Source organism: Halichoerus grypus, chromosome 2 (genome assembly GCF_964656455.1).
Source record: "Halichoerus grypus chromosome 2, mHalGry1.hap1.1, whole genome shotgun sequence".
Classification (NCBI taxonomy): Eukaryota; Metazoa; Chordata; class Mammalia; order Carnivora; family Phocidae; genus Halichoerus; species Halichoerus grypus.
The window spans coordinates 174,138,788-174,154,231 of record NC_135713.1 but is presented as its reverse complement, the minus strand read 5'-3'; the positions used below and the strand labels follow the sequence as shown (position 1 = coordinate 174,154,231).

The following is a 15,444-nucleotide window of genomic DNA, read 5'->3' as shown; positions in this document are numbered from 1 at the left end:
TGAAATCAAGAGTTAGACAGTTAATTGAACCACTCAGCTGCCCCAAGAGAAGAGATTTTTGAAAATATGTGTTCAGGGATGCTTGGGTGGCTCAATCCGTTAAACATCTGCCTTCGGCTCGGGTCATGATCCCAGGGTCCTGGGATCAAGCCATGTGTCAGGAATTAGCGGGGACCCTGCTACTTCCTCTGCCTCTTGCTCCCCCGCTTGTACTCTCCCTCTCTCTGACAAATAAATAAATTTTAAAAATGTGTTCAGTTTTCCATTTTTTACCTGAAATTGTTTTTTCTTTCTAAAACTAAAATAACTACATTAATGTTATGTTTTCCTACTTTAAAATTTTACTAGGCTTGATTCTAGTCTATTTTCCATCTGCCTAAATTTTTATTTTATTTTTGTTATTTAATTTTTAAAGTAGATACCATTTATTGAATGTCTGGATGTACTAAACCTGAGCTATTTTATGGTTTATATTCATTAGGCACCTTAGTTTAAACAAAAGTATGTGAAGCTGTTAGAAACATATGGAAAGTATTATGGTATAATTTCATTTTATTTCATGATTTTCTCACAACAGTTATAGGAGGCTATTCTCATCTCACAGATACGATGATGACAGCCACAATAAATAACATTTAGATGGCTTTCTGTAACTCAGGCACGGTTCTGAGCACTTTGCATTAGTGAACAGAATCCTCCCAACCACCCAGTAAGGTACATACTCTTCGAACTGCCATCTTACAGAAGGCTCCAGGGATAAGGAGTGGCCCAGCTGGGATTGCAGTCCTCCTAAATTTTTATTTTTAAAGTTTTCAAAGTTTCAGTTGTAGAAGAGAACACTTTTAATGTATGTACTCCTTGTCTACATATGAGCTGATTGTTAGTCTGTTTATTTTGAATAAATAAAAGTGCTGTTTATTTTCAGTAATTGTGGATCTGGGCAGTATATTAGTGTCTGATATTCTATTTCAACTATATATAGTAACTTATTCAATCTATCCTGTGTTGATGGACATCATTTGCTTCTTATAAATGCTTTAAAAAGCTTATTACAGAGGTGCCTGGGTGGCTCAGTTGTTAAGCGTCTGCCTTCGGCTCAGGTCATGATCCCAGGGTCCTGGGATTGAGCCCCGCATCGGGCTCTCTGCTCAGCGGGAAGCCTGCTTCTCCCTCTCCCACTACCCCTGCTTGTGTTCCTGCTCTTGCTATCTCTCTGTCAAATAAATAAAATCTTTAAAAAAAAAAGCTTATTACATATATTTTCTCATGTTATAAATGAGTAAGTTTATTAGTCAATAGACTGCTATTTTTTAAATATACTACCAAATAGTCCTTCAAATGATCTGTAACCGACAGTGTATGAGATTATCATTTTATATCCCAATGATTGATTTTCTTGTCTCTTCTGCTAGGCTGTCAGCCTTCTAATTTGTTAGTAAAGCTATTAATGAAAATTAGGCATCTTGAAGAAATATGTATTCCAGTAGCTGAAGTAATTTATTTTCCATTACTGTAGTTATGAGATGAGCTTTGTTCTGTTTTTCACTTTTGCATTCCTTTTTTTTCTTTTTTAAGAGAAAGAGTGCACACGTGGGGAGGCGGGGCAGAAGGAGAGGGAGGGAATCTCAAGCAGCCTCCACCTGACACGGGGCCTGATGTCCTGACCCCGACCGAGATCATGACCCAAGCTAAAATCAAGAGCCCGGTGCCTAACGGACTGAGCCACCCAAGCACCCCTCACTTTTGTATTCTATAAGGAAAAAAATGAATATATTGAGGATGTTAATAGTATGACTCCAAATTTTAATGAATTAAGCATCTAGTATTCACACTTTTCTCTAGCTACTTATTCAAGTATTAGTTCTTATTGTTTTATCATTGCCCTACAAATTGTCAAACCCATGTTTCTCTCCCTACTATAAACATTTATTGAATGATAATATATGTGCCAGGGACTCTTCAGGCCTTATCTTGTTGGTCCTTTCTACCTTATGCAAGACTGTAGACCAGTCCTTTTTTCTTGTCCTTTGGAGAGTATGCTTTCTTGTTTTTCCTGTTCTAACTGTTCCTTATCAATAGAGTATTTTTTCTTTGTCTGCAGATCCTGTAAGCATTGATTTCTTACAGTTTTTTCTCTAATTCACTGTGCTTATTTATGGATTTCATTGCCACCTATATGCTGATGATTCTCTTCAAACCTCTCCTAAGCTTTACACTCATAATTGTAAAAACGCACTGAATTTCCCCAGGGTTTTTCATATACAGTATATCCTTACCAGGGTTTATCATCTTTTCTTCCTCACTTATCTTTTTCTTACATTCCCTTTCTACATGATAATACCATCCTTCAAGTTTCCCTGACTAGTATCCTGAATATTATCCTAGATTGCTTCTCAGTCAGGCTCTCAAGTTATACTGACTTTTCTTCTAGACATTTCTCAGATTTAGCTTCTCCTTTTCTTCTTGTATTAGTCTACTTTTTGCTTCTCTTATTCCATATTCCTTATTCTCATATTCCACTACTGGTAGAATGAACTATCTGAATTGTATCTGACTGGGTCCTGTTTCCTATCTGCCTGGAATTTGTATCTGAATTGTGTCTGACTATATCCCTTCTTTATTATGACAGAGCAAAATTTCTATGACTTGGTCAAATGACTGCCACCCTAGGTTTATCATTTACTACTCCCTGCCTTGTTTATTTTGTTCTAGTAACATACAATTCCATACACTCCATTCATCATTGTACTTTGTAACAAACTGTCATTTCTGCCTGGCATACCCTTGTCCCTTTTGCTTTAGTTAGCCTTTACATTTTTATGTAATCATCCTCTCTGTCCAGAGTCTTCTCTTTCCTCCAGCATGGGCTAAAGGTACCTACCTTTTCTGTGCCTCCATTATGATCCTTGAACTGACTGCGTAATATTAAAGAGTATTTTTCTTATCCTTATAGGCAGATATTGTTTTAATTGGTGAAAAAAGGTCTTCAAAGGTCTTCAAAATGCCTAAAATAAACTAATGACTCAGTAATTTTTTTTGATAGTGGGTGTCTAAAAATATTAGGTTGTTAGAATAATTTATAGATTACTTTCTTTGTAAGTGATGACAAAATCTAAGCTAAGCTTGGAGACTGTCCTCCACATGGATAGATAAGTGCTCAAGAAGTATAAATAATATAATTTTTATCCCAAAGGAAGTTGAAGTATAGTTGGTATACAATGTAATATTAGTTTCAGGTATACAGCGTAGTGATTTATATACATTATGAATGGTTGTCATACAAGGTTAATACAATATTATTGACTGTATTCCCAATGCTGCTCTTTACATCCCCGTGACTTATTTATTTTATAACTGGAAAGTTTGTACTCTTTATCCCCTTTACCTATTTTATCCATCCCCTCATCTGTCTCTCCTCTGTCAACCACCAGTTTGTTCTTTGTATTTATGAGTCTGTTTCTGTTTTGTTTGTTTTGTTTTTAAGATTCCACATATATGTGAAATCATACAGTGTTTGTCTTTCCCTGTCAGACTTATTTCATTTAGAATAATACCCTCTAGGTCCATCCAAATTGTTGCAAATGGCAAGATTTTGTTCTTTTTCATGTCTGAGTAATATTCTGTATTACGTGTATATACACACACACACACACACACACACACACACACACACACACACATATGTATGTATATATATACCTTATCTTTATCCATTCATTATTTTTTAAAGATTTTATTTATTTATTTTGAGAGAGCGAGTGAAAGCGCGCACACGCGAGCGTGACTGGGGGGAGAAACAGAGGGAGAGAGAAAATCTCAAGCAGATTCCACACTGAGCATGGAGCCTGACACGGGGCTTGATCTCAGGACCCCGAGATCATGACCTGAGCCTAAATCAAGAGTTAGCCACGTAACTGAGCCATCCAGGTGCCCTATACCCATTTATTTATTAATGGGCACTTAGGTTGCTTCCATAATTTGGCTATTGTACGTAATGCTTCAGTGAACGTAGGGGTGCATCTGTCTTTTGAAATTAGTGTTTTTGTTTTCTTTGGATAAATACCCAGAAGTGTGTATGTGGGGGGGAAATACTCAGAAGTAGATTGCTGAATCATATGGTATTTCTGTTTTTAATTTTTTGAGGAACCTCCAAATTCCATTGTGGCTGCACCAATTTACATTCCCACCAACAATGCACAAGGGTTCCCTTTCTCCACATACTTGCCAACACATATTTTTAAAAAATGAAGATTTTGAGAGACTTCTTTTCTCTTCTGGTTTCTTACCCTCTTCAATTTCTGAATTGCAGTTACAGATGTAGAGCTGAAACGACTGAAAGATGCCTTTAAGAGGACCTGTGGGCTCTCATACTATATGGGCCAGCACTGCTTCATCAGGGAAGTGCTTGGGGATGGAGTGCCTCCCAAAGTTGCTGAGGTAATCTTTATATTCTAGGTTTTCCTTTGAGATGGTTATCCACCAGCCTGAATTCTTGAGGAGCTTTCTGGTCTTAACATGTGTACTCTTCCCTACAGGTATTTTTCTTGCTGAGTAGGTAAATAGGTCTTATTTTAGATGTCAATATGGCTGTGTTTTTAGAGGCCAAATGGGAGTAACACAGATCTGCAGTTTGCTGCTTTTATTCTTCTGAGCTTTAATAGCCACTGACTGTAACCATGGGACCATTTGTATGACTGACTTCTTATTCTTATAAACTTCGTTACTCTGATGTATACATTTTATGTTGGGAGTATGTTTTACAAATTTCGTGTTAAAGAAAACCTTTCCATATAGCAAAACCGAATTAAATTAATTCTATAAAATTAAATGTAGTAAATGAAACACTAGTTTATTGGAACCTGTAAAGACTTACTTAATTTCTACTAAAAATTTTAGGTAGAGATAAAATGTCCTAAGTTGATATAAATCTACCCTTTCTAAAAATAGTAAGTTAACTATTTTATAGCTTCATACACAGATATGCATTATGTCATTCCAAATGTGAAATGAGAATAAAACACTGAAAATGTTAATAAAACACTGAAAATTATAGGAATTTTAAGCGTATTATATTACAAAGAACTGTAATTCACCATTCTTAATTAGTGACCGTTTCTGCTTCTAACATGGGTTGTGTGCTTTTGAATCTATGGTTTATGTAATATATAGTTTACATTTTTAATTTTTATCTTTTTTTTGTGGGGGTATATGTTGCATTAATTTTCTTAAATGTGTTTTTTTTTTTTTTTTTGTAAAATTACGTACCTCTGCCATTGTTTCGGATTTATGACAGAGTTAACTTTTTTCCTTAATACTATTTATTGGATTTTCTGTTTCATTGTGAGTTCATCTTCCTATTTCTTTCAGTCTTTTTGTCTTAAATGCTTGTATATAAAATTTTGGAATTTATTTTATTTTAGTATATAACTAGCAAATTTATGAGATACTATAAGTTGGCAGTTGAGGAAGGGTCCTCTGAGTCCATAATAATTAAAATATTCCAAATTCAAATATATACTGCCTTCAGCCTTTCTCTCCCTTCACCTCCTTTCTTAAAGTCGAAACTGTCAGACTCAATGTAGTTTATGGTACTGGGAATAAATTAAGTCAGACTATCTCACTTGTCTCTTTGGACTATATATAAAGATTTACATGTGTACATTGAGTTGTAAGAGTTCTCTATGTATTCTAGATACAAGTGCCTTATAAGATACATATTTGCAAATATACCCTCCCATTCTGTAAGTTTTCTTTTTACTTTCTTTTGATGGTACCCTTTGAAACACAAAACTTAAAATTTTGGTGAAGTCCAATTTACCTGTTTTTCCTTTTATCATTGTGTTTTAGGTATTGTATCTAAGAAATCATTGCCAAAAAAAGAGAAAAGAAATCATTGCCTAACCCAAGGTCATAAAGATTTACTCTTCTGTTTTCCTCTAAGAGTTTTAGCTTTTAAATTTAGGTTTCATCTATTTTGTATTAATTTTGTGTGTGGGATAAGGAGTCCAGCTTCATTCTTTTGCAAGTAGTTCTCCAGTTGTTGTAGAACCATTTGTCAAAAAGACTATTCTTTCCCCATTGAATTGTCTTGTCACTGATGTTAAAATTGTTGAAAGTCAGTTGGCCATAAACATAGTTTTATTTTTGGATTCTCAGTTCTGTTCCATTGATAATCTGTGTCTCCTTGCATCCTTGCACATTGTCTTGATTACTCTGGTTTTGTAAAAGATTTGAAGTCAAAACATGTTATTCCTTTTTTTTTTTAAGATTTTATTTTTTTATTTGAGAGAGCGAGAGAGAAAGAGAGCGAGAGCGTGAGCATGAGTAGGCAGAGGAGCAGAGGGACAAGCAGACTCCCTGCTGAGCAGGGAGCCCGATGCAGGGCTCAATCCCAGGACCCTGAGATCATGACCTGAGCCAAAGTCAGATGCTTAACTGACTGAGCCACCAAGGTGCCCCCAAAACATGTTATTCTTCTAACTTTGATCTTCTTTTTCAAGTTGTTGTGTCTATTCTAGGTCCCTTGTATTCACATATAAATTTTAGGATTATCTTGTCAATTTATGCAAAAAAGGCATCTGGGATTTTGATAGGGTTGTATTGAATCTGTAGATTGGTGTGGGGAGTATTACCATTTTAACAATATTTTAAGGCTTCTGAATTATGAAATTAGGAAGTTTTTACATTTAGATTTTTAATTTTTTTAATGTTCTTTAGTTTTCATTGTGCGAGTCAAATGTCCATCGGCTGAACAAAATGTAGAATCCACACAATGGAATATTACTTGTTAATAAAAAGGAATGAAGTTTTCTGATATGTGTGTGGAAGAACCTGCAAAACATGCTAAGTCAAAGAAGCTAAACACAAAAGACCCATTTTTTTTTTTATCCCATTTGTATGAAATGGTCAAAATAGCCAATCTATAGAAACAGAAAATAGATTTGTTAAAATTTTAGTTGATTTTTTTCTTACTCGCGTGCATAGCAGCTGCATCTTCTTGCCGTGTTCCGCTATTGGAGAGGCAGTTCATGCATCCCGTGTTTTGGAGGAATCTGTCCTTCCTGGGATGTCAGGCTACTTGATTGCCTCTGATAGGCTCAAGAAATGTTGTAATATGATAGTTTATTTGGCTTTTTCTGGTTTTTAGGTTAGAAGTAACACTTTTTCAGACCTTTTACATCTAAGGTGGAAGTGGAACTCCTTGCAACATCATTTTTATGTGAATATCTCATAAATTTCATTTCGCCCAAAACTGCTTCAGGAATCTTCCACTGTCCTTTGGACTGTCTGTTAAGATTAATCACTGGCTAGAATAATTAAAGTAATTATTTTACAAGAACAATCTTAATGTTAAATTGTAAAGTCCACAGTGATAGTTTCAAGTTTCAGTTTTATTGTAGTTAACGCTGTTTTGTGTGTAAAATCTAGCACGGTATTAAAACACGTAAATTCTATAAATGCTTTTAGTGATGATACTAGCTTTTTTTGCCCTATTATTTACTGAAATAGGTTTATTTTAAGTGAGGATGGGTACTGTTAGCATGTGGATATTGATTAGTAAGCGTAATGTGTAAATTGTGAAGTATAATAAGGAGCTAATAAGTACTTTTATCTTTAATTAATTGCTGGTATTTTCTCAGGAAAGGAAGTCTATAGTTTTTCATACCATAATCTCAAAAGGATGAGTGAACCTCATTTAAGCTCAGTTTTGGAGCAGTTTCAACATCAGCTTGTGGTTTATTTTAGCCATCTCTCTGAGATAGGCAGGTCAATAGATAGATTTCATCAGCTTTTGTGTGTATTTGGGAAAGGGAGAGAATTTATTAGTATAATTCATATTTGCAGAGTACAGAGTCATTTGCTGAAGGAGAAATGCTACATTTTAAATAAAATGGAAGTTAAAGGTCTATGCAGGTAGTGTTGAAGTTTGAATTTATTTATTTATTTATTTAAAGCTTGAATTTAGTTTTAGTGAGTAGGTAGACTCAGAATGGAGGTCTGTATTTTATAGCTTCAGGGAAATAAGTTAAATGATTGGATTTATAAATAAAGTGATGGCCCTTGTGAGGCCTTTCTTAAAATCCTGTGGAGAGCTTCAGCCTTAAATTTGGGTGAAGAGGGTCACCTACTCTTGGTGAGATTCGGAAATTAATATTTTGAGGCACAACTGCATTATTTTAATGTCAGTATCTCTATAAGAAAAGCCACAGGAACCATTTAAGCTGCCAATTGTGGATGGAGGGAGAACTTCATTCCCTAGTTAATCAGTGTTTTCCTTTAAAGTAAAAGTAATGATATATCTTTGAGAAGTAAGGGGAGGTATTTTTGGAATCTTAGTAGAAAAGGATGAAAGTTAAAAAGTTAAAAAGTAACTTTAGTCCTTAATATGTTGATTAAGGGAGCATTGTGAGTTTCTAAATTATTTTCTAGAAGAGAGTAGCTGTATATTTTTAGAGCAAAAGAGATTTATTTAGGATTGAACTGAACTCTCATTTTTTTTTTTACCTTCTCTGAAGACTTACTGTGATAAATTCTAAGACTTGGGATGAAGAATAAAAACTCATGACAGTTTACAATTTTTGGAATTTAAGCATCGATCTCATTTGTCTCATTGTTTCTAGGGTAGATTAGTGTAATTAATATTTTGATGCAGTTCTGTCTTGCTTATAATAATAACCATGTGTTATTTGAGTAGAATAGTAAATGAATAGAATTTGAGGAGATTGAGAAAACAAAGTCAAATGAAGTACGTGGTAAGTAAATGGAAAATGTGTAATACTTGAAATTGGCCTTTTCTGAACCAAAGCAACTAACTCTTAATAATCCAGTGCTTATATTTTCTTTTGGGTGTCACCCATCCCCCAACTCCTATCCTCCCAAAGAAATTCTATTTTTTTAAATTTATTTAATTTTTTTAAAAAAGATTTTATTTATTTATTTGACAGAGAGAGAGGCAGTGAGAGGGGGAACACAAGCAGGGGGAGTGGGAGAGGGAGCAGCAGGCTTCCTGCTTAGCAGGGAGCCCAACGGTGGGGCTCCATCCCAGGACCCTGGGATCATGACCTGAGCCAAAGGCAGACGCCCAACAACTGAGCCACCCAGGTGCTCCCCAAAGAAATTCCAATAACAAAACATTTCCATGTAGTATTAATTTGTAATCAATACCTATTGTTTTCACATTCAACTAAAAGTAGTTTTCACCATTTACAAAATCTGCTAGGCAAGTGAATTTGTAGTAGCTGCTCATTAACTATTTCTTTTAACCAAAAACTTAAATCTCTTTCTCAGGATTGACTCCAATTCTGGATGACTGGCTAGTATAGTAATACCTTTCCACTTTTCTCCTTACAGCCGCCTCTGACACTTTTAGCCCACATTGTTTTTCTCCCGTTCCTTACAGGTATTAAAGCCTACCTCTACTATGTAGCACATTTTATGAAGTGATGGCTTGTTCTCTAATTGTTCATTTAAATCTTGTCTCTCAACTAAGTTACAATTCTTGATGGGCAGACTTTATGACTTTTAAAAAATATGCCCCAGAGTACTGTGCATATAGTATAAAGTTAATGAGCATTTGATTTATTAATGCTTTTTAAAAGTAATTATATTATTCTGCAAAATCCCATTACAAAATGACCAGAAAACCAATATTCGTGAAGTCAGTTAGCTTTGCTAACTTTTGCAGTCTTTGAACATTTAACCTTTTCCAAATTAGAGGAAAATGCACATGTTAAGTGAAAGCAATCTTAGAGCCTAAAGTGTTTTCAGACATAGTGATCAACATGTAAAACCAGTTGGTTAGTAGGATATTTTTCCATTAGTGGTAGTAAATTTATGCTGAGGTATTCATATTGCATTTAGATGCCCCTTGTTGACTGGGGACATGTATTTACTAGATAGTCTAGGTTTAGGGGGACTGACCACAGAATTATGATTAGTATTTGTTTTGATGTTAGTTGATCTGTATTACTTAGTATATTCCTTTATGTTGGATTTACTAGAATGGTGGGTAACAACTTTCTTGACAACTCTAGTCGTTGATTGTTAGCACTTGATGCTACTGATCATTGACTCTTGTAATATCCAAAATAACTAATGTGTTTATATAAACCAGAGAAGGGTAGCTAACTGTAACATTTGTTACAGTAAATTCTGATCTTGACATTCTAGCTAACAGGAGAACACTAGGCAGGATACTGGTTTAAAATCTTTCTCTGTAACTAGAATCTGTAAAATGTTCACTAGACTTGATTTAACTGCATCACTTTTTGTTCACAGTGTACTATTTACACTGGTTCTTAAATTTCATGGTTTTTCAGTATTTCTTTTTATAAGACTGGACAGAAAAGATTCCAGGGATTCTATTAGATGAAAATATTAACAGATTATTTCGCTTTCTTGTAAAATTACATATGGATAAAAAAAAATGCATTATTGTCTTTATGGTTCTTAACTGCAAAGTTTTATCCTAGAGTGACTTTTATTTATTTTTTATTTATTTTTTTAAAGATTTTATTTATTTATTTGACAGAGAGAGACAGAGCGAGAGAGGGAACATAAGCGGGGGTGTGGGGGAGGGAGAAGCAGGTTTCCTCCTAAGCAGGGAGCCCGATGCAGGGCTCGATCTCAGGACCCTGGGATCATGACCTGAGCTGAAGGCAGACGCTTAACGACTGAGCCACTCAGGCGCCCCCCTAGGGTGATTTTTAAACGACTTCATAAACTATTGAGAAACAGAGTTTTTAGAGTTTATAGAGTGTCCAACTCTTGATTTTGGCTCAGGTCATGATTTCAGTGTCTTGGGATTGAGGCTGCAACAGGGAGTCTGCTTGAGGATTCTCTTCCTCTCACTCTACCCCTCAGCTTGTGTGTGCACACACTCTTTCTCTCTCTCTCTCTCTCTCTCTCTCTCGCAAATAAATAAATAAATATTTGTAAAAAGGCAGTTTATAGTGGAAGAGCTGATATGTCATTAAGCATAATGGAACTAGTGAACTTCTTATATAAAACGTTATATCAAGTACATTATATAAATTATGAATGTTGTAAATGGTATTGCAGATGTCAAAGAAGTTATTCATTTATATTGGAACTAAAAAATACTCTTACAGAAAATAACTTATGCATGGGGTGCCTGGGTGGTTCAGTCGTTAAGCGTCTGCCTTTGGCTCAGGTCATGATCCCAGGGTCCTGGGATCGAGCCCCGCATCAGGCTCCCTGCTCAGCGGGAAGCCTGCTTCTCCCTCTCCCACTCCCCCTGCTTGTGGTCCCTCTCTTGCTGTGTCTCTCTCTGTCAAATAAATAAAATCTTTTTTAAAAAAAGAAAATAACTTATGCGTAATCACTTACTTGAATTCTTGGTGTATTTATTAACTGAGCTACTGATATGACTGTGTAGTAGATGGTGAAAATAATCAGTATCCTGTTCAAGTCAGTCTTGATAAACACATCTGTCCAATAGCATGTTCCTTAATTGGCGTTACAAGGTAAAATAAGGTTGATTTAATTTATAACCATGTTAAAAACTCTGCCAAAATTCAGCTGATAAGATTTAGCTGTTTGACTATAGAAATCATAACATTCATATAAAAAGAATTCTAAATGGTGGGAAAAGCAACGAATATTTGCTAAACTTGGGTGAATATAGAGGGAGACATCTGAATTCTTATCTTTTTCCCCTTTCTCCCCATGCCCATAGATGGAATAAATATAGCTTTATTTTATTGAGGAGCTACCTAATAAAATTGTTGCAGAAATGGAACCATTTTGTTTGCCTTGCATATGGTAGTTATTATCTTCTAAGACTATCATCTTTGACTAGTGTGACATACTGCATTCAGTATTTAGATTAAAATGTAGGGAAAAGAGTTGTAAAATACAGTTAGACTTCTATATTTCTTTATTTTTGTCATTAAGTGATAAATGTGAGAATCCTTTCTTAATGTGCTTTTTAAAAAAGATTTTTATTTATTTATTTATTTATTTGAAAGAGAGAGAGAGAGAAGACAGAGATAGGGAGAGGGCACAAGCGGGGATGAGAGGGAGAAGTAGGCTCCCCACTGAGCAGGGAGCCCGATGTGGGGCTTGATCCCAGGACTCTGGGATCCTGATCCGAGCTGAGGGCAGATGCCTAACCGATTGAGTCACCCAGGCGTCCCATGCATGGGAATAAGTTTTAAAGAAATCTTGTCCTGTATTTATAGCTGTTAAAGTTAGATAATTGAAGTTTTTAATTCTTTTTTTTTCCAGGGGTGATATACTACTAAAATATATTTCTTCATCCGGCAGTCTATGACGTTCTTCCTTTTAAAATAGAAGCATATTATGGGCGCCTGGGTGGCTCAGTCGTTAAGCGTCTGCCTTCGGCTCAGGTCATGATCCCGGGGTCCTGGGATCGAGTCCCACATCGGGCTCCCTCCTCGGGGGGAAGCCTGCTTCTCCCTCTCCCACTCCCGCTGCTTGTGTTCCTGTTCTCGCTATCTCTGTCTCTGTCCAATAAATAAATAAAATCTTTAAAAAATAAATAAATAAAATAAAATAGAAGCATATTAAAAATATCTGTTCTGTTCATTTTAAATATACTAAAATGTATTCACAATGAAGATTTAACTACTTTGAAAAATCGTACTTGATGACTGCAATAAAAAGGAAAATCAAAAAAAAGAGGAAGTTCTATTGATACATGCAAAAACATGAACAAATCTCAAAATCACTGTGCTAAGTGAAGGAATCCAAGTAAAAATAGAATATATGCTTATGATTCCACTCATAATAAAATTCTAGAAGTTGCAAAGTTCTCTATTCTGAAAGGAAGCTTACTGGGTGCTGGTGGTGCACGGGGAAGAAGAGGGAGAGAGAGATTATAGAGGGACATGAGGACACTTTTGAGGTGATAAAAATGTTTTTTTGATTGTGGTGATAGTTTCAGTGGTATGACATGGCATCACAAAACTGGTCATTTGTATACTTTAAATATGTGCAGTTTAAAAATGGGACTAATAAAAATATTTGCAGTTTATTGTACTTCAATTATCCCTCAAAAACTTTGTAAAAACATTTAATTAGATGTACTTTTTGTGTTTTTCAGGAAGAATACTTATACTACCTGGAAAAGTGAGCCTATTATATAAAAATTGACTATTGACAAGGTGTATCATTTCTTTTTCAGTCTTTGTTAGGGTATTTGGGTTTTAGTTCTAACTTTATTAATTTACTTCAAGGTCCTTTCCTAGTCACTTAAGTTCTTTTTTTTTTTTTTTTTTTTAATATTTTATTTATTTGACAGAGAGAGCACAAGCAGAGGGAGAGGAAGAAGCAGGCTCCCCACTGAGCAGGGAGCCCGATGCGGGACTCGATCCCAGGACCCTGAGATCATGACCTGAGCGGAAGGCAGCCGCTTAACTGACTGAGCCACCCAGGCGTGCCCTAGTCACTTAAGTTCTGAGGCAAAAGAACCTCCAAACCTTTGATCAGAATTGTTGTAGGAATTAGGTGTATGAGCAGCTTGATTGTAATTAGAAAAGTTAGAAATGCAGTTAAATTTATGATGTTTTAGTGGTCTTTGAAATTGGCCTGGAATGGAGTGGGAAAGGATGTGGGCTAGGTTAGGCTGGGAAAGTTGGGGCAGTGAAAGGGAGGAATTCTCAGTGATAAATTTGGAACTCTGCCTTTTCCCTCTTGATTTGAAGTTACAGATTAAACTAAACTTGTAGAAAATGGAAGTTAAAGCAAAGAGATTCCAGAATGAGATCGTTAGGAATAGAAGATCCAGGATAATCAGTTTCCAAGAAAAGTATGGATAATAAAGTAGGACTGGGAGCCAGTTGTGAGGACATGGATCCAATCTTAGTATCATGCATTATGGTATGAAAATACCAAGGAAAAAAGCCAGGAAATCTCCATAGACAGAATTCAGAGACACTGACTCCAAGGAGAGCAGTTTTGATTTGAAACCTTGTAGTTGAACCTGAAGCTTCTTCAGAGCACCTCTGGATCTAAGACTTCAGCTTCTTCATTGGGATGGGACTAGATCAGGGACAAATATTTGCTTTAAAGGAAGCTAGTAAGTGGAAGGGGAGTTAAAACCCAGAACTTCAGAGAAATTATTTAATTATTTTAAACCACTGCCAAGCTAATTGAGAGGGTATACTAATAATTTACCTCACTGATGTCTAGTGACACTATAGTTTATGCTCTGAGCATGACACGTAGTTGTGTATTTGAATAGACTTAAATAGACAAGGTTTTTTTAGAGATGAGAAAAGCGGTAGAGACTGAATCTCAGAACTTGCTCTTTGGTGTGGGGGCAGCAGGAAATTACCTAAGACAAACAGAGCTAGTAATCTGGTTTGTCCAGTTAATCCTAGGGTTAGTTATTGGTCAGACAATCTGTCAGATATAGATAGGTAATGTACAGAGGTATCCTGGGTTATTTTGTTTAGGCAAGGCTCCTTTGCTTTGGGGCTTGAAGAATGGAGAGAAGTAATACGGAGTATTCTATCCTCTAAATTTAAAAAGAGTATTAGTAACTTACTTTCGGACTCTGGTGTTACATAAACATTTTATGATGTGGGTTTATGCTTAGCATCTAATAGTCAACGGTTCTGTGGGATAGATACCTGACACAGGCTTATGAAGCTCTAGGACAGTTCTTATGTGAAAAAAATAGGGATTATAGAGTAAATATAATAAAATATATTTAAGAATGTAGAGCAAATGGCATGTTTTACGTTTTTTCTGAAAGTAATATTTTTTCCCTTTAACAAATTTAACAACTGATTCTTTAACAATAAAGTAATTTGAGAGGATAGTAATCTACATAAATAAAATTAATTTCTGTCTCTTAGAATGTCCTGTGAAAGTAATCAGACTTATTTTCATAACACTTGGTAAGACTTTTTGGGGGAATAGGACTAAAATTATAGATTATTCTATCCTGTATGCATGAATTTTCCTTTGGTGATTCTCTGGAGGAACCTCAAAGAGATAGGCAACTTATAGAGTTTCTCATACTGAGGTCTAGGAATTCCATGTGACCACAAGCATTAAGTCTCAGTAGAATGAGAAAATAAACCATGGTGTCCAATATGGACCCCCAAATCAAATTACAAGAGCAGATGATCTGAAATACAAGTTTTGATTTATGATTGATCATTAATATCTTGGGAAAAATTGAGGTTCTATTACTAAGGAAGGAAGAAAAAATGGATATTGTGTAGACTGCTAACAGTTTTTGCCACAAGCTATATCACACAAGCTGTATTATGATCCAGGGTGAGTAGTAACAGGAATTTATTTAGATTAGACAGTATCATGGAGGCTGGTAATTCCTATATAAATGAAAATTTCATTTAATAAAATTGCCTTTTGGGATGCCTGGGTGGCTCAGTCGGTTAAGTGTCTGCCTTCAGCTCAGGTCATGATCCCAGGGTCCTGGGATTGAGT

At 35.5% G+C, this 15,444-nt stretch overlaps 1 protein-coding gene across 3 annotated transcripts in view; it reads left to right on the top strand.

Moving 5' to 3' along the window:
* USP32 (ubiquitin specific peptidase 32) overlaps positions 1-15,444 on the top strand; it is a 213,257-nt gene that overhangs the window by 56,994 nt on the left and 140,819 nt on the right. For 2 of the 3 annotated variants that reach the window (XM_036120979.2, XM_036120978.2), the window contains exon 2: positions 4,310-4,437. In XM_036120979.2, coding sequence (XP_035976872.2) covers positions 4,310-4,437 — 128 coding nt within the window. Of the gene's footprint in view, positions 1-4,309; positions 4,438-15,444 lie in introns of those variants that run through there. The other variant, XM_078064134.1, reaches the window with a different exon arrangement.